Source organism: Embiotoca jacksoni, unplaced genomic scaffold, assembly GCF_022577435.1.
Source record: "Embiotoca jacksoni isolate LCO1_2020_lvr unplaced genomic scaffold, fEmbJac1.0.p SCAF_42, whole genome shotgun sequence".
In the NCBI taxonomy this organism is placed as follows: domain Eukaryota; kingdom Metazoa; phylum Chordata; class Actinopteri; family Embiotocidae; genus Embiotoca; species Embiotoca jacksoni.
In genome coordinates, this window is record NW_027185395.1 from 733,762 (window position 1) to 756,461 (window position 22,700).

A 22,700-nucleotide genomic window follows, 5' to 3' on the forward strand; every position below is an offset into this window, starting at 1 on the left:
AAAAATATTGACTTCTTTAGAGCTGTGTGTGTCAATTTGGTCTCATTGAAAAGATTAATGACATAAAACAATCCACTTAAATGGAATATGAATTTATGAATTAGCCTACATCTTGGCTAATTCATAATATGCACCACTGAGGGGGTCACTGATAAAACAAATTGCATTATGCCATAAATATTGAATCAAGACCATTTTTTCAATAATTAAAAAGTAATATGGTGCATTCAGGCAGCTGGGAAGTGGGAAAGATCCGATTTGGTCATCTTCGACTTCCCAGTTCAGAACGTTCACATGAAAACAACAACCAATGAGCGACCAGCATCACGGTCGGCGGCACTGATGCTGAAGTCAAGTGTTTTTTTGTGAAAGTAGCTGCATCGGTGGCAGAGTGTTAGTCAACTAAACTAGTGATTGGTTAACGCTGATCCAGTAGTTACAAAGTGAACCTGAGGTCGACACCCAGTAGGACGGAACGACTGCAAACCATTTCCTCCAGACTCAGATATTCACCCAGTAAATAGCGGCGCTTTTGGTTTGATGGAGGATGTTTTCTTACCATTGTGTGCTGTGTGAGGCCTCACTGACACATTAACACCTCGTACTCTGTTGACATGATAAACAAACAGTTGCCTATTTAAATATCTGCAGGATACGGAGCAACAGAATTCGTCTGCATCAAAGGATGCACAAAAACACAACCAAACGTACATGAATAGATACAACCAGATGCAAGTGATAGCTGCGATGTGGATGAATCTACGCCTTGAAAGCTAAATGATTCTCTGGGCTTCCACAGCTCCCGCTGCAGAATAAGAAAAAAAAAAAAAAAAAAAGTCTGCAAGGCTGTAGAAGCCAGGGCAAGAAAAACTCATTCTTCTATTTGGTGCACAAAAACAGAGATAGTTCATCTTTAAAAACTAGTGCTACCTGCTGCTACTTCTGCTGAGTAAAACCACGAGGAAACTGTTCTGGATAAAAGTGACGTGTGCCAACAGAACCGTTAGAAACGGTTCTAAACGGCTGCTGAACTAAACCAACTGCAGACTTCATTTAGACACAGAAGGCGAGTGAGAATAGGAGACAAAGCTGGAGGGCTGTGAGCAGAATGTTTCACTGCTCCCCTCCCTCACTCCCTCCACCCCAGTTAGCTGGAGACACACAGGAAAACAGTCTGTTTGGGAAAGAAAATGGAGGCAAAACAGAGCCACACAAAGACGGCGCTTGCTTTCTCCATCACCAGCTTACTAATCGGTGTCTTTGCTGTGCTCGATGCAAGCCTGTCGCCCGTTACGCAGCAGCATTGCCATGGCGACCGGGGTCTGAGTAATCATTTGTGCAATGACCCCTATTCTCCAGAGGGAAGACAGAGGGATGGGGGAGCAGAGGGGGGAGGAGGATGGAATGAAAGCAGAGCCAGCAAAAGCAGAGAAAGGGAAGGAGGAGGGACGGGGGATGGGGGTGGGGTGGTAGGGGGGGTAGGGGAGGGGAGGGGAGGGGTGGGGAGGGGGGGGGCGCAGCAGAGCAAAGCAGCAGGGACCCAGACAGAAAAAAAACGAAAACAGATTTTCTTTCTACTGGCAGCAAGGAAAGAACCTTTTATGATTTTATATAACGAACAGAACTCCGTCTCCAAAAGGAGGCCGAATGCAGTTTTACAAAAACTGGGACCTTGTAAAATTTGAGGATAAAATGCTGGACTACAAAATGGAATTTGCAAGTTGTGGACAACAGAGGAAGATGGAAAAAGGAGAAGAGACAGAAAAAAGGTTTTCAGACAGTAAAAGAGTTCATGCGGAGCGTTTGTTGGTTCCTGCAGTACGGAGGCGTGACGGAGGTTCGTCCTGCTGTCGATACGAGAGGACACGTCATGAGGTCGTTGAAATGAAATGGGTTCATCCTCTGGGAAACATGAATGCACTAAATGAGTTTCATTGCCATTAAATGTTTTTTTTTCATTCACCTGTTTTTGTGCTCGTATATTATTTGATAAAAAAAAACAACAAAGGAAAGGCAGAGCATTTTCAAGCTAAATGTTGTATGTGCATGGAAACTTAATTAGCAGTTCCTTTGGAGATTTCCTCCAACGTTGGTTAATAACTGCATCTCTCTCCACGACAAAGACACAGGTTGGTTCCTTCAGACGGGCGTTTATAGCTCTCAATAAAACATCTTAAGCTCGCTGTGGAACGCCTTGAGAACTACATTTATGACAAAAGACAATACAGGAAACATGAAAAGAGGATCTTGAGTTCTCACTTTGACCATCTGCTTTAGCTTCAGAGGTCATTTGTTTGACTTTGGATGCAGTATAGCAGTACCTCGTGAAACACCTCCAATCAGGTGGAGTTCATGTGCTTATCACCGCTCTGATCTCAGCAGATTTCAACTTCTGGCTTATAATTCATCAAACAAGGAAGTTAACAGACATCAAATTACATCATATCGAAAATATGACTGTTCAGAAAATACATGCATGCATGCAATTTTGGCTTTAATAGTAAAACAGTTAAGTTTCATATAACTAACGTGGAACATTTAAACAACACTTCAAAATAAACTTTTGGACTGCTGTTGGCTCCTTCTCTGGAGACCACGATGATTATTCATTCATTTAACAGCATTTTGGTTTCAGGAGTTTTTACTCTGGAGATGTCTGACAGACAGACGGACGGGATAACATTACAAATACATACAGATAAGTAGTGAGGGAGGGTAGCGTGCACGGATTTAAGGAAAACTACTGTTTCTAAGAACTTCAATTCAATTTTATTTTATTTCTACAGCGCCAAATCACAACACAGGTTAATTCATGGCACTGAACACATTAAAGTCTTTACAGCAGAATTTTACAATATTATACAGAGAAACCAACAATTCAACAATTCAACAATTCAACAATTCGCACATAAGCTAGGAAGGGAAAAAAAACTCCAACAGAGAGGAAGAAAAACTCCCTTTAACAGGAAGAAACCTCCAACAGAACCAGGATCAGAGGTGGGCGGAGCATCTGTTAATAGAACCAGGATCAGAGGTGGGCGGAGCATCTGTTAATAGAACCAGGATCAGAGGTGGGCGGAGCATCTGTTAATAGAACCAGGATCAGAGGTGGGCGGAGCATCTGTTAATAGAACCAGGATCAGAGGAGGGCGGAGCATCTGTTAACAGAACCAGGATCAGAGGTGGGTGGAGCATCTGTTAACAGAACCAGGATCAGAGGTGGGTGGAGCATCTGCCTCGACCGGTTGGGGTGAGAGGAGAGCAGAGAGAGAAAAGGACAGCATAGAGATATAAGAGAAGAACTGTTGGTGGAGACGACAATCACAGAGCAGAGACATGCAGCTCCATGACGGAACATCTGGAAAAGAAAGAACAGAAACTACACGAGTGAAGGAACTGAATGGAGACAACAGATAATAAGAAGAAACTATGGGAGAGAAAAAGATGAAGTTAAAGAGATGTGATGGTGAGATATGAGTTATAGAGAGTGAAAGAATGAGAGGAAAGAAGCCCAGTGCATCATGGGAGGTCCCTCAGCAGCCTCGGTCTATAACAGCAGAACTGCAGGATGGTTCAGGTTCACCTGAGCAGCTCAACTATAAACTTTATCAAAAAGAAAAGTTTTGAGTGGAACCTTAAAGCTCGAGAGGGTTTCTGCTCCTGAACACAAACTGGGAGCCTGAAAACTGAAACTCTGCCTCCCATTCTACTTTTGGAAACTCTGGGAACCACAAGTAGACTGAGAGAAAAGATCTCTGTCAGGATGATGTGGTTCTGTAAGATCTATCAGGATGATGTGGTTCTATAAGATCTGTCAGGATGATGTGGTTCTATAAGAGCTGTCAGGATGATATGGTTCTATAAGAGCTGTCAGGATGATGTGGTTCTATAAGATCTGTCAGGATGATGTGGTTCTATAAGAGCTGTCAGGATGATATGGTTCTATAAGATCTGTCAGGATGATGTGGTTCTATAAGAGCTGTCAGGATGATATGGTTCTATAAGATCTGTCAGGATGATGTGGTTCTATAAGAGCTGTCAGGATGATGTGGTTCTATAAGATCTGTCTGGATTATGTGGTTCTATAAGATCTGTCAGGATGATGTGGTTCTATAAGAGCTGTCAGGATGATATGGTTCTATAAGAGCTGTCAGGATGATGTGGTTCTATAAGATCTATCAGGATGATGTGGTTCTATAAGATCTGTCAGGATGATGTGGTTCTATAAGATCTGTCAGGATGATGTGGTTCTATAAGAGCTGTCAGGATGATATGGTTCTATAAGATCTGTCAGAATGATGTGGTTCTATAAGATCTGTCAGGATGATATGGTTCTATAAGAGCTGTCAGGATGATGTGGTTCTATAAGATCTGTCAGGATGATGTGGTTCTATAAGAGCTGTCAGGATGATGTGGTTCTATAAGATCTGTCAGGATGATGTGGTTCTATAAGATCTGTCAGGATGATGTGGTTCTGTAAGATCTGTCAGGAGATGTGGTTCTATAAGAGCTGTCAGAGTGATGTGGTTCTATAAGATCTGTCAGGATGATGTGGTTCTATAAGATCTGTCAGGATGATGTGGTTCTATAAGAGCTGTCAGAGTGATGTGGTTCTATAAGATCTGTCAGGATGATGTGGTTCTATAAGATCTGTCAGGATGATGTGGTTCTATAAGAGCTGTCAGAGTGATGTGGTTCTATAAGATCTGTCAGGATGATGTGGTTCTATAAGATCTGTCAGGATGATGTGGTTCTATAAGATCTATCAGGATGATGTGGTTCTGTAAGATCTGTCAGGATGATGTGGTTCTATAAGAGCTGTCAGGATGATGTGGTTCTATAAGAGCTGTCAGAGTGATGTGGTTCTATAAGATCTGTCAGGATGATGTGGTTCTATAAGATCTATCAGGATGATGTGGTTCTGTAAGATCTGTCAGGATGATGTGGTTCTATAAGATCTGTCAGGATGATGTGGTTCTATAAGATCTGTCAGGATGATGTGGTTCTATAAGATCTGTCAGGATGATGTGGTTCTGTAAGATCTGTCAGGATGATGTGGTTCTATAAGATCTGTCAGGATGATGTGGTTCTATAAGATCTGTTAGGATGATGTGGTTCTATAAGATCTGTCAGGATGATGTGGTTCTATAAGATCTGTTAGGATGATGTGGTTCTACAAGATCTCTTCTTGTCAGGATGATGAAACGCATCATCCTGACAAGAATTTAAGGTCGTCGGGGCAACAATCACAAGCAGTCAATCAATCAGGCCGTCTGTAAACAAAGCAACACTTTATTTGAAGGTCAAACTCGACTTTATTGTTGCTAATAAACACTGGAAAAAGTAAATTTGTACAACTGTGCAGTGTTCGTTCTTGTCTTGGGCATCCTCGACTAAATCTGACCATTTAAGAAAAGGATGTGTTCAAGGACTCCTGATGTGACTGAGGGTGTTCCTGAGAACGATCGCACCCTCTCCCAACTCCCCCTACTGGCCAGCGTTCACATCACATTAATGTTCCACACCCAAGTACGCATCACTTGTGTACACTGGATCACTCAATATAAATCACCTATCTTTTTTTGAGACATGCGGTGCAGAGAACTGCTTATTTATGTTTAAAATGGGACAGGCGGTGGAGTAATGTTGATCTTATATCCTCATCAGTGCAGATTTCGGTATATTTAGCTTTCACACCTGATCCATGCACGCTTGATGTGGCTCTTTGTTAACATGCTGATGTTTTACAGGTAGTCACCATGGTCACCTCAGAAAAAAGAGCTACGGTTTTAAAGTTATTGCAGTTCATCCTGCAGGGAACATGAATGTCTGAAATAGGTATGTCACGGTATACCGCTATTGACGATAACCGTGGTATTTAAAAAATGAAACATTGATGTCATCTTAATGATACACATGATAATATCGTAAATAACCCAGTGCCAGTAACTATGTGGTTCAGACTCCAACAGAGGAGGTGACAGTGTATCTCGAACTGGACGCAGCAACTCACCAGTGCAGCTACTTTTACCGTCTGTGCTGAGTTCCCACTACTTGCTGCATAAACCCTGTCAGAGGAGGTGCGTATGTTGAGGGCTAGACTTGGTTATTAGCATATTATTAATGATGATCAGAAATAATCTTTAATATTCCTACGAATACTGAAATTGTTTGAAAAAACAAGGCACCATCCTGGTAACAGGGACCAATAACCAAACTGTAATTTTAATTTCAAAAGATGTGTCCACTCATAGGTGCCAATATCTTCGAGGCCTGGACAGAATCTGAACACTGACCTCGAAGTCCAGCCGTCACACAGAGTTAGTAACTTTCTCAAAATGAATGATTGATCAATCTTTTTTTTAATGGACAAATTCATTGATAACAGCATCATCGATATCACTCTTTATTATGTAATTATGGCCACACTGTGGCACTAATGGCCTGCCGTACTGAAACGTACCAGCACCATCTGTGTTGTAAGTATTTGAGCACACAGTAAACATACTGATGGCTTCTGTCCAACAGCAGCATAGTGATACTTAGTAAAAAAATAAAAACCTTTGTGTCAATGTTGAAAATATGTACATATATATAATGGTGGTCCTTTCCTTTCCACTACGCAGCCATGATGGCGACCGTTGAGGGTTAAAAGTGTCCAGCATTTCATACTAAGTTTGTGGACAGTTTTGAGTACACCATCTGGGTACTTCTAGTTTACTGTGTGTTTCCAGACTTGGCAGTGTGAGCACTTACGCACACTTACGCACTTATGCAATATGTGGCACAGCAAAAGAGTAACGTCACATCAAGTCTTGTATCTAATGAGAGCACCGACCCCTGTAGGTTAAAAGGTTCAAATGTGTTGCATTGTGACCAAACCTAAAATCACATCTGGGTGTGCTTTCAGGTTACTGATTCATATTTGTTGTCGTGGAAACCAAATGTTTCCAAAATGTTTGGATTACTTCAAATGTAAATCACAACAGAATGCAATGATTTGCAAGTCACATGAACCCATTTTGAATTGAAAGTAGACCAAAGACAACATATCAAATGATGAAATGGAGAAACGTTATTTTTTTTCATGAAAAAAATATATGTTCATTCTGAATTTGATGGCAGCTAACCCTAACGTCTCAAAAACGTTTTGTCCTCTCCATCATAAAATGGTTAACTACTAACTTAATTATACGAAATACCAAACTCAAGAAGCAAACTGTGACTTCATCAATATTCAATATCTTTCATTTACAGGTAATATTTAGAGGAAATCCATTGATAAACTATTCTTTTATACAGATTTTAGCTGTGTAATTAGTTGTCTTCTATGACTTTAGCTTTTGTTGCAGAGTGTGCAATAAGTGTGCCGACAGTAACTGCACCAAAGACAATGTATAAACTACACGTACTGTGTTTGGATTTTTTTTTTAGCTATTTATTGCTGTTGCAAAAATTTAAAAGCTGGTTTCACAGAAATTGCAACAGTCTGTGTCATCGCTGATACAGACAGCGGCTACGGCGTCACAGCTATGACGGTGGCCAGCAGTCAGCGGGCAAAAACCAAAAACCAAAGGCTCTCCTTTTAATGCTTCACTCAGGAAAGCAGTAGAAAAGGTTAGCAGAAGGTGCGCGCTGCATTTGAGAGGCTCGACTCACCTGCGCCGAAGCTGTGGAAAAAGTTACATACTTATAGTGGTACTTTGAGCAGAAAATATTGCATACAGTAGGTTACAGAATCTTTTATGATTATATACATTAAGTATTGCAGAAGGTGCACAGTCAATCAAACATTGTTTTGTTTTTTTCAGACAGGTATCGTTCTCTAAAGCCTCATTAAAGTCCAATCAGCAGCATCTGATTTATTTTGTGTGATGGACATAAAGGACTGTGTGGAGAAATCAGGCGTGATAGTCCCGCCCAAGCTTCAGTGTGGGAGAAAATGACGTAAGTCTTCATCAATAAATCATCGTACTCCTCATTTTCACCGAGTGTTGCCTTCTTCTTTGGAGCACGTTGCTGAACTCTAATTTATCGAACAGCGAACAGTTGCTCGGACTAATACAGACTGAATGACTGAACAGAGCAGCCAGAGGAAACCTTGGTAAGAGGGGCAATAATTAGGCACTCGGTATCTACAGTAGAAAAGCTCGACAGTGAGAAATTTAAAGAAGGCATGGAGTGATAACGGTGGGTGTGGATGCAGGCCTGCGGCTGCAGCACAGACTGATCCTTTGGAAGATGCTCTCCAGCGCTGACCGTGCATGCAAAACAAGCTGAGAGAAAACAGCATCTACTTTGCTGACACCTGCAACTGTGCTGCAATGCTGCACTCCTCCTCTGAGGCGCAGAGAAATAAACATGCTTAGGAAGAAACCTAGGGGTGAAAAATAAAGAGAGCACGCAGAGGAGTGGTAAAACGAGCCAGAGAGTATCGAGCAGTGAGGCTGAAAAGATGAGGGGAGGACATAAACGGAGGAGATGGCGAGGGTGGGAGGACGGCTGTGAGCAGGGGAGTGCAGATACAACGAGGACAGACTGAAAATAGAAAGAGACCGCAGTGTAATGCAAGAATGGGAGCAGAGAGAAGGAAAGCAGCTCAATGCGATGGATGCAGTAGTTTTATGAAATCATGTTAATGCAAACTGCAGCTGTGTTTTAGGGTTCATTATTATGAAACGTGAACACGTGTACAAGGAGGTGGTATGACTTCCTCATTAGAACAAAAACAGCACCACCTTAATCAAAACACGTGTTTATGACTGTGATAATAAAGTGACTAAGAAATGCTAAAGGACAAAGAGGTGCTCATTGAGCGAAATCTTTTATTAATTGATGTTTAATATCCATAGAATTATGCCTATTTTCTTCCCCTCTGAGAGCCAGATAAGGAGATTGATTCATCTTATTTCTCTGCATCGATTCAGGTGAATGGAATAAATAAAGTGGGACCGTTTTTGTCTCTCTTTAGACTTTTAGTTTAACTAATTGATAGTTTCTCATTTAAACAGATCCCCATCAACATGCCGACAGTGAATTCAAATTGAAGGATTTATTTTAAAACTAAATGCAATTGACATAAACTTAACCTGTTCGTGTAAGGTGTAAATAAAACACATCTACCGCTGTTTAATCCTAATTGTAACTATACATTGACTACTGTTACCAATAATTAATTCACAGTCAACATCGTAGTTCGATGGAAATGGAATTTTATTCAATTAAAACCTGGAATATTGTTGCTTGATTGAGAACAACAATCAGAACATAACTTCAAAGCTAGTTGAAACGGGTCTTGTCTTTAATAATATACATCTGAAGTGAATTACTGTTCCTTTGTCCCCCTTTGGTTGAGTGGAACACTGCTTATCTAATTTCCTGGGAGTGTTTTGGTGAGAGGATTGTTTTAAATGTGTTTGATATTAATATTAGTCTTATATGAGGCCAAAGGAGCATTGTGAGCCGACTCATCCCTGTTGTCCAGTGAATATTCAGTAATAACACGATCACAGTTTTTGTGAGCGGCCGTCAACTCTCACAGTGAAGCATCCTCCAGCTCAACATGAATCCACCCTGTAGTTGGAGTTGTGACATGGTTATCTGATCTTCACATAACGACCAGAAGCCGTGAGACAGCTTGGTTCTTTCCATTAAAAATATCACAACCTCTAAAGTGGTGTTCAGTCAGAAGTTAAGGGAACTGTTACGTACTGCAGCCTGCAACTGCATAAACTGTACATTTGTGGCTTTCTCTGGGCTTTTATAAATCTGTTGCATAAATGTACAGAGAGCACAAAGAAAGCCTAAATATTTTGCTGACTTGGTACAGATAATGTCTGTTAAGTCATTAACTGTTTGGCCATACTAACCAGTGAGATGATGTGTAACAGAGCCGCAATGCTAAGCTCACACCTGAACTAACATAGATTGATATTGATCAAAGGGTCAGAAGTGAATTTCACTAACTGTTGTACTTTACCTTTTAGTATTGTACTTTAGTTTGACTCATTTCCTGTCTTTAATAGACAACAAATGTACGTTTTCAACCCAGTATCACGGCAAAGCGTGAAATAGACACGCCCATCCACTGCAACAAAAAAAACCCGTGAGATAGCCACACTAAGGGCTGTCTAGACGTGACAGTTACACGATGTATAAGCGTGAAACTTACACGCATGTAAATGTCATGCGACGAAGGATCATGTGACCAAGGTCCCGCAAGGGAGGTATTAAGACCAAGTACAAAGGACATTTTCCCAGTGTATTGGGAGGCGGGGGAGGGGGGGTTAGCTCAGTGGTCACAGACTGCCATGCGGGACCTTGAGGTTTGAATCCAGGAGGTTACACTGTTGTTCTTTTGTTGGTCTTATTTTCCGAACCCCAACTATGTTTTGTTTTTTTTCCAAAACCCAACCATGTTATTTCTGCCTGACCGAGGAGGTTTCATTATCGTCCACTACAAAGAAAACGTGTAACTGTCACGCCTAGAAATCGCCAAGCGTGGCTATTTCTCGTTTTGCTGCAGTGCGTGTCGTGCCATGTTTATTTCACACTTTGCTGTGATACCGGGTTGAAGTAAGAATATAATGAAGGACATCACAGATATTAAAATGTTAGATTCACCAAAATTACATGTTCACACTTACCGCTTGCTGAAGTATGTTGTACTTTTTGCCATTTTCATTTGCCCAGATGTTTATTAGGAACTCTTCTTTGGTTGAAATACTGAATTTGACTGGGAATGTTGTTTTTATAGTGGTTGAATATCAGACACATGAATCTGAACAAGACCGTATGGTTCAACCACCACTGAGTGAGAACATGTGGTTGTTATTTGGCTGACCTAATAATCTAATTTGAACATAGTGTGTTATCATCCACCTGATATGTGCCCACCACCAAGAAAAGCACAAATTAATTTAAATAAACCTCAAAATATCAGCAAAAATATTTTACACTTTGCTGAAATTTTTAATTTTGGGTATTGATTAAAAGCAAAATGTGACAAACTTATGAAATTAGACAAGTTAAACAAAAAGAAAAGTCATATTTCAACCGTGTTTTCTTTTTCAGACATTTGGGATTTGACTTCTCTTTCAGATACGTCCTCTTTATGATTGAATGACCGGTGAGTTAGCACCACGAGATGATTATCTGACAAATCAACTCCTAATATGAGCATGCAGTAATGCAGCGTTTAGATTTATCTGCCGTCCCTGGATATAAAACTGGATTTTTTTTTTTTTTTCTCCAGCAGCTCCAGCAGTAACATGATGATAACATGCTGATGTTTTAGAATTAATGATCAAATTAGGCCCCCATATATTAATATATCAGTCAGTGACCAAACCAGTACTTTTACTCTGATACTAATTTTATTTTGTTTATCAAATGACTGAATGTGGTTAAAATTGGGACGACTTTTCGATGGACACCCAGCTGATGTCTGTCTCAGTAAACTTACACTTGAACAAAGAGAGGATGGAGTTCCCCGGTGGTCCAGGTGTCACCCATTGATCGCTGGTGCACTCTGTGTTATAATGTGTTATTTCAGTGCACAATGGATTCTTTTCTATATTTCTGTTGTTGATTTTGAATTCAATGCCTTCATTCAAAAGTAGAACAAAAACAAGCTTAAGGAATGCTTCAAACTGAAAGCTGTGGTCATTAAATAAATATGCCACACATTCAATATCTTCTTATCTCTACATTTTTAACTTCATTTTCTGCACCTCCATCGAGCCTTCATGTAGAAAACAGTGATCTTTACAGGTCTGAATCAAACTGCAGACGACTTGTTTCATCACAGGGCTGCAGATCCTCTGGTGTGTGTGCTCCTCTTTGCAAACAGCTACCTCCACTGGAAGAAGAGATGAGTGAGTGGCATGCTCTGCATTGATCATTCACAGAGAACATTAGAAGAAGGCATCTTCCAGACATCGCTCAGCGTGGTCTTCCTCGTCTCGTGCAAGAGGAGTTTCACGCGTTCGACGCTTCTGCGCGATCCTGTGTGGAAGAATGAATCTGCTGGTGAACTCTGCAGGCTGCAGAAGCACCGTCCCACCTCAGAGGGAGGATTTTGGAAAGAGCAACATAACACTAATCACATAGGGCAGAAAACTAGTGCTGCACTGGCCTCTACAGGTTCAACACAGGTTATTGCACTCACATGGCAAACATTTGAACCCATAATTAATGTGCAGAGGCCACACCAGGCGGGTTTCCTGCACCATGTAACTATGGGTTTTTAACTGTGGTGCTCTCAGGCTTACACATCAATTTCTCTTCTTTCACTGAGATCCTACCATCATTTAATCAATCCATTTATCACACTGCCTGTACAATTAGATTGTGTCAGACAATTATTAAGGTTATGAGCATTCAAAAAGACAGATCATTTTTTAATACTCAAGACTGAGTTTGTGAGAGCAGGTTTGGGTTCAGAGCCAGAAAACCTTTATTCAGTCAGTCCACCACTTCTGACTGATAGAATTGAGACAGTTGACAAGCTCGCAACCAATTTCAAAACACACTTCTCTTTAAGCTTAATGACACAATAATTCCCTAAATTGTCCAATACTATGAATAAAAATCAAATCAAATAAACTTCTCCTGGAAACATCCCATGACGTGGAAACACTGACTGTTCTCATTGAAGAGAGACGCAGCAGAGCAGATCTTTGGAGAGGATTCTGGGAGCCACCATCTAGTGGCCGTCTGGTAACGCTGCGTCACCCTCAGCTTTCACACACTTCAGTTCATTTACTGCATCTGTAAAATGGAAACTCTTTCTACCAAAAAGATATGCTGGATATGCTTGAGTCAGTATGAAATATGACAAAGTGCATGCTTACTAAAGAGTCTGTTATATTCCTTTATCCCCTAATGAATAAACCCAACTCAGTTTATATCACAAATGCACTGCAGATTTCTGCTCACTGTGCCCAAATTATTCTAAAATCCCTTCATGCCTTCATTACAGAGCGCACAGATACTGACATCCTTGGAGTTGACCACGGCCTTATTTCTACTTAAAGTGTCCGTTTAACCAGATTCTCGGGTATCTGACGTTTCTGCCTCCACCGCAGCACAGCAGAGTGAACAGTGTCCTCGCCCGGATCATCCACACACCTCGCTGTCAACAGTTTTCAGAGGGACTATTTCTTTGGTGGAAAAAAATAATTAAACGTCTCTCCAGGGTGCTCTGTGGTTTTTAAAATGTTTTTAATTGTTTTGATTTCATGTTGGAATTCAATCCATGTCAGAAATATTAGCAACAACAGACCGTCTGCATGAGTTTGTGTTTGTGTGGATGAACTGAATAATTTCCTTCTGAATACTCAAAGTTTGCAGCAGTCTGATGCAGCGCTGTGGTGCAGGCGCACTAAATGACTGAGCATTTCCACATCACTGAAATGTGCACGGAGGATGACTTCAGTCCTCACCTACACCCCCACCCCACCCCCAACATTCCTCATCCACACCGGCAGCATCATGTCAGCGTTGTATCCTTATATGCTTTCACTCATTTCATTCTAAGCTATAGTTCCTGTTTTGATTAGATATTATGAAAATAAAATGCTGTTCAGCTTCCCAAAGACTCCGGGGGAGTTTGTCATATCTTGTAATGTTCACATGGTTTGGCTGCAAAAATTGTTTACTTTATTTACTTGTTTGTTTATTTCTTATCATGTTTTCCTTTGTAATCTGGTAAAAAACAAAATATTCCGGGGCACAAAAATGAAATCCATTTTATGTTTCCAACATCTTGGTCAAAAATCGTATGTTTAGTTGAAAAAAATTGCCCTTCAAATAAAGGGGTGCCTTGGTTGGGTCGCTGTCTCTGGTCCGGATGTGTGCTCGGACAACAACCTGTTTTTTAGAAGTCCCATCTACAGGCAGCTGAAATGAGGACATTCCTGTTAGACAGCCTGGGTGGAATTTGAATAGTACAGAGGAACCGCCTGAATCTGATTGGTCGAGAGCGACATATTGCCAGATCGACTGCCTGTCACTCAGTAGATCCCAGGCAGCTGGTTGGCTCGTCCTGAAGTGGGCGGGCTCTCGGTCTGGACTATATAACTATTCTGGTTTTGGAGCGTTTGTAAATGAGTGCTGGCTTTCAGAGCGAGGCGGAACATTGTGCCCGATGTTGCTCCACAGAGCTCATTTGAACCATTCTCCCCGAACAAAACGAGCCCCACTGAGATAGCCGAGAGCCGGTTCCAGTCTCACGGAGAGGAGTTGGAGGTGCACCGGGGGACGAGATCATGATCAACACCATGGAGTGCGCCGAGGACGCGCAAAGTCTGATCTCCATTTCCTTAATGAAGATCCACAACTCCAGGACGCAGAGAGGAGGAATCAAGCTGCACAAAAACCTGCTGGTCTCCTATGTGCTGAGGAACGCCAGGCAGGTCTACATCAAGGAGAAATACGCGGAGATCTACAGGATGCAGCAGTACGAGGAGGTGATGACGGTCTGCAACGAGATCCAGGAGCTCAACCCGCTGGATCTGGACGCAGAAGACGGGGACGACGAGGAGCAGGCGCGGGCTGCTTGCTGCGGCGAGGAGGCGACTGTGTGCGGCTCTGCGTGCCACCGAGTCGCGGCTCAGCCAGCGGCGCACTGCCGGACAGCGAGCGTCCTCCCCGGCTGCTCTCCTCTGGAGGACGGCAGCAAAGAACCGGAGCCCTCCTACTACAGCAGCTGCTGCATGGAGGCTTCCCCGGTGTCACACTGTGACCAGTTTCCTGCGAACAACAGCACGCACTGCAACAAAACCACAGTGCTGGATTTGGACACGCATGTGGTGACCACGGTGGAGAACGGCTTCCTCCACCAGGACTGCTGCTGTGACGCGCTCCAGTGCGGCCAGGGCGCGCAGTCCCCGGCCAAGAAACGGAAGGTTGAGTTCAGTTGTTGTATATCCGACGTGGAGGAAGTACCGGATTTCACAGCGGCTCGCAAACGGGCGAAACGCGAGGACTGTACTTACTCTAACCCGGACTACACGGACACGTCCAACATCTCCAACCTGATCTCCATCTTCGGCTCGGGGTTTTCCGGGCTGCTGAGCAGACAGGCGGACTTGGAGCAGATCTGTAGCAAACAGGCCCTGGCCAGTCTGGGAGCATGGACCCGGGCGATAGTTGCATTTTGAATCAAACACTTTCTGCTCTGTGAGACCGGGCTCAGCTGTACTGTGTGTTTCCATCTGGTATCAGTAGCCTGAACAAAACGCAACCAAGAATTGTTTGTTTGGGAACATTTTCTCCAGCGTTTCAAAATGTTCCTGAATGTGAACAAAGACATGTCCCCATACTTTTACTGATAAAGTTGACAGATCTTAAGTATTTCAGTTGGCCTAGAAGAAGATGTCATTTGTGGAACTTTTTCCAGAGACCTTCAGGGCACATTCCGTAAATGACATCACCGGGAATCTTCTCAAAAAACACAAATGTTCTCCAAACAGCTAAAACCAGAACGTTCTCATGATGTTACAGAAAATATGACCAAATGGGGACTTTATGTGGACGTGGCAAACATACTGGGAAAATGAATGCTTTCCATCATTGTTGTGCGTTGTTACCAATAGATCACTGTGTGTGTGGGATCAGTTGAAAAAAATGCATCTGTTTGGGAAGCAGTTCTCATTTATCTGTCTGGTGATGCTTCTTGGTTTCACATGTAAAGTGTTCTACTTGTAAAAATGTATTGTTTATCTAACCTTCTTTTTTTTTTGGAACATATGTTACTACTACCCCCCCCCCCCCCGGCCCCCACCCCCCTCCATCCACACAATACCATGTGCTGAAGACAAGAGTTGAAATAATTCATAGTTTTACCTCAAAGCGCCCTCGTGTCTTAAACTAAATCTGTGGTTCGTTCGATGACATCACTCACACTTGCTTCTGATTGGAGGGAATATAGGCGGTACAACTGAGCCCGGTCTCCCCCACAGTCTAAAATTGACTTTATTTTTGCAAGAAAAAGATCAAACAATATTTATAAAATGGTAAATTTAATGAAGATAGTGTGACAGGGAGAGGGAAGAGTTGGTGCCATATGTCTCATGTGCAGGTTTTTCAGATTTCAGAAGGGGGGTACACCTGGTGACTTAATTCTAATGATGGATTGACTTCCGTTGCCTTAAATCCAATGCACACTACTGCTAGCTATTGTCATGAATTGAAAGTGACTGAATGTCTGTGCTGTCCTCTCCTGTCCTTGGCTGAGGGGCCCACTTTGAAATGGATGTTGCACACTGATCAGTTTATTGTCATGTGAAACACCACGTCTTCAGACTCTCCTCAACACTTTTGAGGTACACTGACTTTCAACCAGCTTATGTCACTTGTGATGGAGTGCCAACACTTATCGTGCACCGCCGTGTTTGGGCTGTTCCACGTGGTCGTCGCTGCCCCTCAGCTCTCCGTGTGATAGTAAACCGTTTGGGTTTGGGGTTTTTTTTCGGGCAGTGTGACATCCTTTCTTAATCATGGTTGTTGCTTAAAGCTTTTCACAGCAATTCATAATTCCATCTTGGTTTTGTGAGTTTCATTTTGTAAAAAAATAAATAAATAATGATCTTAGTCCTTTTGTTTTAAAAAGGCAAACTCATGATTTAGCCATAACCTGAGAATCCATCCGTTAGCTTTATGAGCACTATGTGTACCAAAATAAAGAGAGTATTCAGCCATTCTCTACATATTTTGTTGTTATTCTTATATTTTTGTGCTCAATAAATTGTATATCACCGGTTAAAACTGTCAAAGGAAATATTTGTTGAAATTTATAATCTTAATAAAAAAAAATGATAATCCTTAATCTTAATTGTTGTATTTGACTGGAAAGTATGGTGCAGTAATGCAGCCTGTTTGTTTTTGCATACATTTTATAGACTGATAGATACATGCCTATAACAGAATAACACCCCATGAATAACACTTTTATACACTAGTAATAAAAAGGCACCCTTTGTTAAGTTTTAACCAATTACTTTATTAATAAATCATTTACAGTACAGAGCATTTGTAAACCATTAATATGATAACATCTGCTTTATAGATTAATAATGATGAGGGGCTTTGAATAAAAACCTTCATGAGTTACGTCACTTTATAAATATCTGAGTTACATCTTTGTCAGCAGTGGTCCGTGCACACTTTGTGATTTGATCATGGACATGCACACGTCACGCACATCAAACGTTGGGTCAAACTTGGGAAATCAGCGTTGGAAACCGCTGAATAATCCAGAAAATCAGTGGAAATGAGGCGAAGAACTGGGTGAGGTGTTCTGAGTGGTATTCACCTTTAAAGAGGGGCAGAACGTCCCCGTAGAAGATCAACCAAGGTGCATCAGGTCAGGAGCAACCAGGTGGGTTTTTGGTCATTTGCAGGGTTGTGCATCATGACATGTTCCCAGGGTCTGAATTTCAAACATCAAACTCTACTGTGATGAAGTTAAAGTGTCTGAAGGGAAACATTTGGTGCAAACTACTTGAACTTGAACAATGACACATTTCCATTAGTTTATAACCCGCAACAACACAGTTGATGCTCCCCATCAGATTTGGATCGCTGCGACATCTTTTTGTTCCCCAACAATTTGAGGATAAAGATTATTGCAAATGATCACAAAAATGTGTATAACTGCTGATTTTGATAAAACGACGTAACGTCCAAACTTGCACCTGAAGCTAATCGATTTTTGGACAGGTAGCCTTTAAGAGTATTATTTTTTTACAGTGTTATAACTGTATTAGTGACTTATAATTAATGTATAAATAATAACAGTAAATTATGATTCAGAGAAAGAAATAGTCGCTCATTACGCCCCATGTTATGGTCAGCTGCTATTTTCATAGTCTGGCTTTTAAATGGATTAAATAACCAAGAAAACAATATTTATGGTTTTATTTCGTGAAGTTGGGCGAGTCCGTCACTTTTAGACACGACCAGGCTGTTTCCCTGTTTACACTCTTTGTGCCAAACTAAGCTAAACTAAGCTAAGCTGACAAGCATCTTACATTGTCTTCATATGTGTTGTATCTGTTGGTCATTTAGCCTCATGCTTTATAGCACTACTGGACGTTGGAAACTAGTTTATGAAAAACAAAGTTTGACTAATAAAGAAAGCTCCTTCCTCCTGGGCTTTCAACTGCATATCATGGTCTTAGTAGTTGGAGTTTGTAGATTATCCATATTCCTTTCACTGTATTAGGCAGTATTTTATGTTGAGGTGACGTGATGACCAATTGGATGTTGGCGTCTGCCGGTGTCGACCCTTGTCACCAATCCTGTTTTTGCTCATGAACCCTTCAGAGAGTGTAATCTGGGGCGGTCTCAGGACGGCTGCTCTACTGTTTGCAGATGATGCGGTTCTGTGGGCTTTAACACACCGTGACCTTCGGCGTGCAGCGCAGCAGTTTAAAGCTGAGCGTGAAGCAGCTCGGATGAGAGTCAACACCTCCAAGTCTGAAGCCACGGCTCTCTGCGTGAAAATGATCAACGTCTCTCTTCGGGTTGCGACAGAGTTCCTGCCACAAGTGAAGGAGTTGAGGTTTCTTGGGGTCTCGTGAAGGTAGGATGGAGCAGCAGATTGACAGGCAGATTGGTGCTGCGTCAGCAGTAAAGCACCATTTTTGTGAAAAGGAAGCGAAAGCCAGAAGACGAAGCTTTGATTTACCAGTTAGTGTACGTTCACCTATGGTCATGAAGTTTGGTTCGTGACCGTGAGAATGAAATGAGTTTCCTCCACGAGGTGGCCGAGCTCCGCCTTCACCATGACGAGCTCCGACCTCCGCAGGGTGCTCGGAGTAGAGTCACTGAAGGTGGAGGTGGTTCGAACATGTGATGAGGAGGCGTCCTGGATGGTTTCTGTTGGAGGGATTCCAGACGCGTTCACCTGCTTGAAGACGGATTCTGCTGCGACTGCGACCGGTTTCTGGATAAACAGCAGAAAATGCTTCAATGGATGATGACAGTTGAGCTATTTCCATGCACTTAATAACATATTACTGCTACATTTCAGTACAATGCAGGCCTTTTTCTTTTACTTTGACTGAAAGATACTGCTTTTGGACTTTTTATCATTTAATTTCTTACAATTGGCCAAAGTGTTACTAATAATGAATCAGTTTCTCTTCGTTAAAAGTCATAAACCAGCTATCTGCCCGATGATGAACTGTATTTAATATAAGTGACGTCGCCTCCACCTCACTGCTCACCCTGGGATTTCTTCCCCCAGTAAAACTTTGAGTCCTGTTATCTCTGCTCTGTGCCACTTGGTGGTGTTCTTTAAAATCAATGAATGGAGATATCAGTGGAGCTGCTTATGCAGAGAGCCACCTCAGGCTGACCCTCCCTCCAGCTCCCCAGACCCCACCACCCTCCTCCTCCTCTCCTTCTATTTTGTCCTCCTCCCCTTCCTGGCTGCCTCGTTTCCTCTGCCTCTCAGAGTGAGGCATCGCTCTACCCCAACACATCACATCCATCGCCGGCCGGCTTCTCTGGCTGCCGCTGCTGCTCGTTTGCTTCTCCAGCTCTGCGGGCTTTTTTTTTTCAGCTGCCGCTCCCCATGATAACTTGCAGTAGGTAGGTTGTAATGGAAGGTATGAGGCAATGCGGACGATGCATTGTGTAATTATGCAGACATTGTACAGAAGGATTTGAGATGAGGTTTTTTTTGCTTTCTACAGAAAGCATCTGCTTCCTGCTCCAATACACCGAACCTGTTCTAGAAAATGAAGAATCCAAGACCATGAAAATATATCAAACATATGCAGCTACATGCTCTCTGCAACCGATGAATGCTGTGGACAATGGTTCGTTTCATGATGTATACACAGCTCCTCCATCTGGAGTGGGAAAGACTGACACCCTGGCACACACAGATGTACACACACACACACACACACACACACACACACACACACATACACACACACAAACACACACACATACACACAAAGCTATACACTTTATTTTATTTTTGCCTCATGTTGCACAAACATTTGATTCTGTAATCAAATATTTAACAGTAGTATAGTTGGAAACATGTTATTTAGCCTACAGAGCACACATGATGAATTTTTTTTTTTTGAAAAACCCAAATTGAAAACTGGGCGGGATGTCTAAAACCAAAATTAAATAAAAATAAAATGTGAGAAATGTTCCACAATAAAAGAAACAAAAAAACACGCAAACTAAACTGAAACATTTCAGGAGCGTTTTTATTTATTTCACCAATTTCTCAGTTCTTTGATCACCTGATCAACAAGAAAGGACAATACCAGGTGGTGGGGTTAACATGGGGGTGGTGTGTGTTTATGTGTGTGTGTGTGTGTGTGTGTGTGTGTGTGTGTGTGTGTGTGTGTGTGTGTGTGTGTGTAAGGGGTGTTGTTCTGTGGGGGTGCTGGAGGGAGGAGGGGAAAACAGCATGGGGAGGGAGGGGGTGCAGTCGGGAGAGGGGTTAGTGCTGAGGGGGGAGGGAGGCGTGCTTTGTCAGGAGAAGGGGTTTGATGTGTTGGGGGTCTGCAGGGGGGGGGGGGCACATGTGACAGCAGAAGGGAGCATTGGGGTGGGGGGTGCAGGGCGTGGGTGGGTGTGTGTGGGGGGGGGGGGACTGTAGGGAATAGTTGCACTGGGAGAGGAAGGCAGCAGTGACCACACAGGTCAGCCAGGTTGCACAGAGGTCTACGGGAGGAGAGGAGGGGGTGGAGGAGAGGGAGGTCATGCAGGGTTTTTATCAGAGGGATCTTCTGTAGACCAGGATCTGTAGTAGACCAGAATCTGCTGTAGACCAGAATCTGCTGTAGACCAGAATCTATGGTAGACCAGGATCTGTGGTAGACCAGGATCTGCTGTAGACAGCATCTATGGTAGACCAGGATATGTGGTAGACCAGGATCTGCTGTAGACAGAATCTATGGTAGACCAGGATCTGTGGTAGACCAGGATCTGCTGTAGACAGCATCTATGGTAGACCAGGATCTGTGGTAGACCAGGATCTGCTGTAGACCAGGATCTGTGGTAGACCAGGATCTGCTGCAGACCAGGATCTGCTGTAGACAGAATCTATGGTAGACCAGGATCTGTGGTAGACCAGGATCTGCTGTAGACCAGGATCTGTGGTAGACCAGGATCTGCTGTAGACCAGGACCTAAAACTGGTAGAAAACAAAATGACCGGCTGATGACTTGCATATTTATTGCGTAAATATAAAATTGAATGAAAAAGAAGTCAAATATTTATACTCTATTTAAGTCTTCCTGTTATACGAAGAAATGGAGCACGTCTGTATATTTACATAATAATAATAATAATAATAATAATAATAATAAGCCACTCCTTCATTTAAATGATATCAGACCGTTTTGTTTTGCATTCACTTTGCATATGAGATAAAACTACATTACAGCCTCATTTTCATAAATTAAAATAAAAACCCAGACCACGCCCACTGTGTATACTTAATGACGAACATGTGATGCATATTCATGATGAAAATAAGTCACGCCCACATTTTGACATTAAAACAAACAAGTCAAGTTCCTGCTTGACGATCAAGCGGTCTGTTGCACCCTATTGAATATTAAAAACTCGGCTATAACCTCATTTGCATATTTGGTACAACAAAGTATGTTGTTTGCATTTTATAATAAAAACTAACTCGGTCACAGATATTCTTAAATACAAAAATTCTGCAGGAAGAAACTAGATTAAAATGAATTAGTTTGGAATTTTAAGAGATAATAATATTAACCAATAAAACAATGTGAATGCTGTTCATCCTAACGTGACTTCCACTCCCTCATTCAGAAAGAGGCTTGATTGACAGACAGGGTTGACCATTAATGACAGGGTTGGTGGTTCCACGCGTTGACGCGCCCTTTAGCAACACACCCAACCTCAAATTGCTTTTGATATAATGAGAAACTGTCCAAATATTGTACATATGTAAAATAAGTAGATAGGAATTTACATAAAATGTACACATAAGTAAAACACAAAGTAGATACATACAATTATACACCAGTAACATATAGCCCTCACAAGTAAAATAAGTTAAAGATACATAGATTTGACTGAAAATGTACGTAAGTAAGATTTACATGAGTAACGTAAAATTCGTTAAAAAATGAACATATATTTTACATATGTGAAAGAAGCAGTGCAAGAAAGGGTGATATCTGAAAAGCTGTCAATGCAAAACGTGATTCATTTAGAAAGAGAAGTCCCCGTGTTGGTGTCGGCATGAATCCGGTGATCCTGGTTGGAGCAGCAGGACGGATGTCATCGAACTCACCAACAAAGGACGGAGAAGTGAAACCTCATGCAGGTAAATGAGCATTAACGACAACCGTTAGCTCATCTCGCTCTACCGTGACGATCATCATTGTTCAACATTTTGAAGCAAACGTTTGCCATGGATGTCATCAGACCTAGCCACGCCCCCTGATAGCTCACTGGTCTGACCCACATTTTGAGGAAATAAAATGTCATAGTTTTCTTAACACAAATCTCAACACTTCCTGTGTCCATTTCAAATTAAAAGCCCTCTCGCGTTTCAGTAGACAGAAACTTTAATTGTTAAACAATTTCATAAACCTGTTGTTACTAAAATTGGACAATGAAACTATAAATGAGTTATTAAAAGGTTTAGAGGTGTCATTAACATTCTGCATTTTACC

General features: G+C 42.0%; 1 protein-coding gene across 1 annotated transcript; it reads left to right on the forward strand.

Moving 5' to 3' along the window:
* Nucleotides 1–14,121: 14,121 nt before the first annotated feature.
* Nucleotides 14,122–16,821, forward strand: ier5l (immediate early response 5-like). Its single transcript, XM_069169063.1, has one exon. The coding sequence runs from the start codon at nt 14,271–14,273 to the stop codon at nt 15,162–15,164; it is 894 nt and encodes a 297-aa protein (XP_069025164.1). The 5' UTR covers nt 14,122–14,270; the 3' UTR covers nt 15,165–16,821.
* Nucleotides 16,822–22,700: the final 5,879 nt, after the last annotated feature.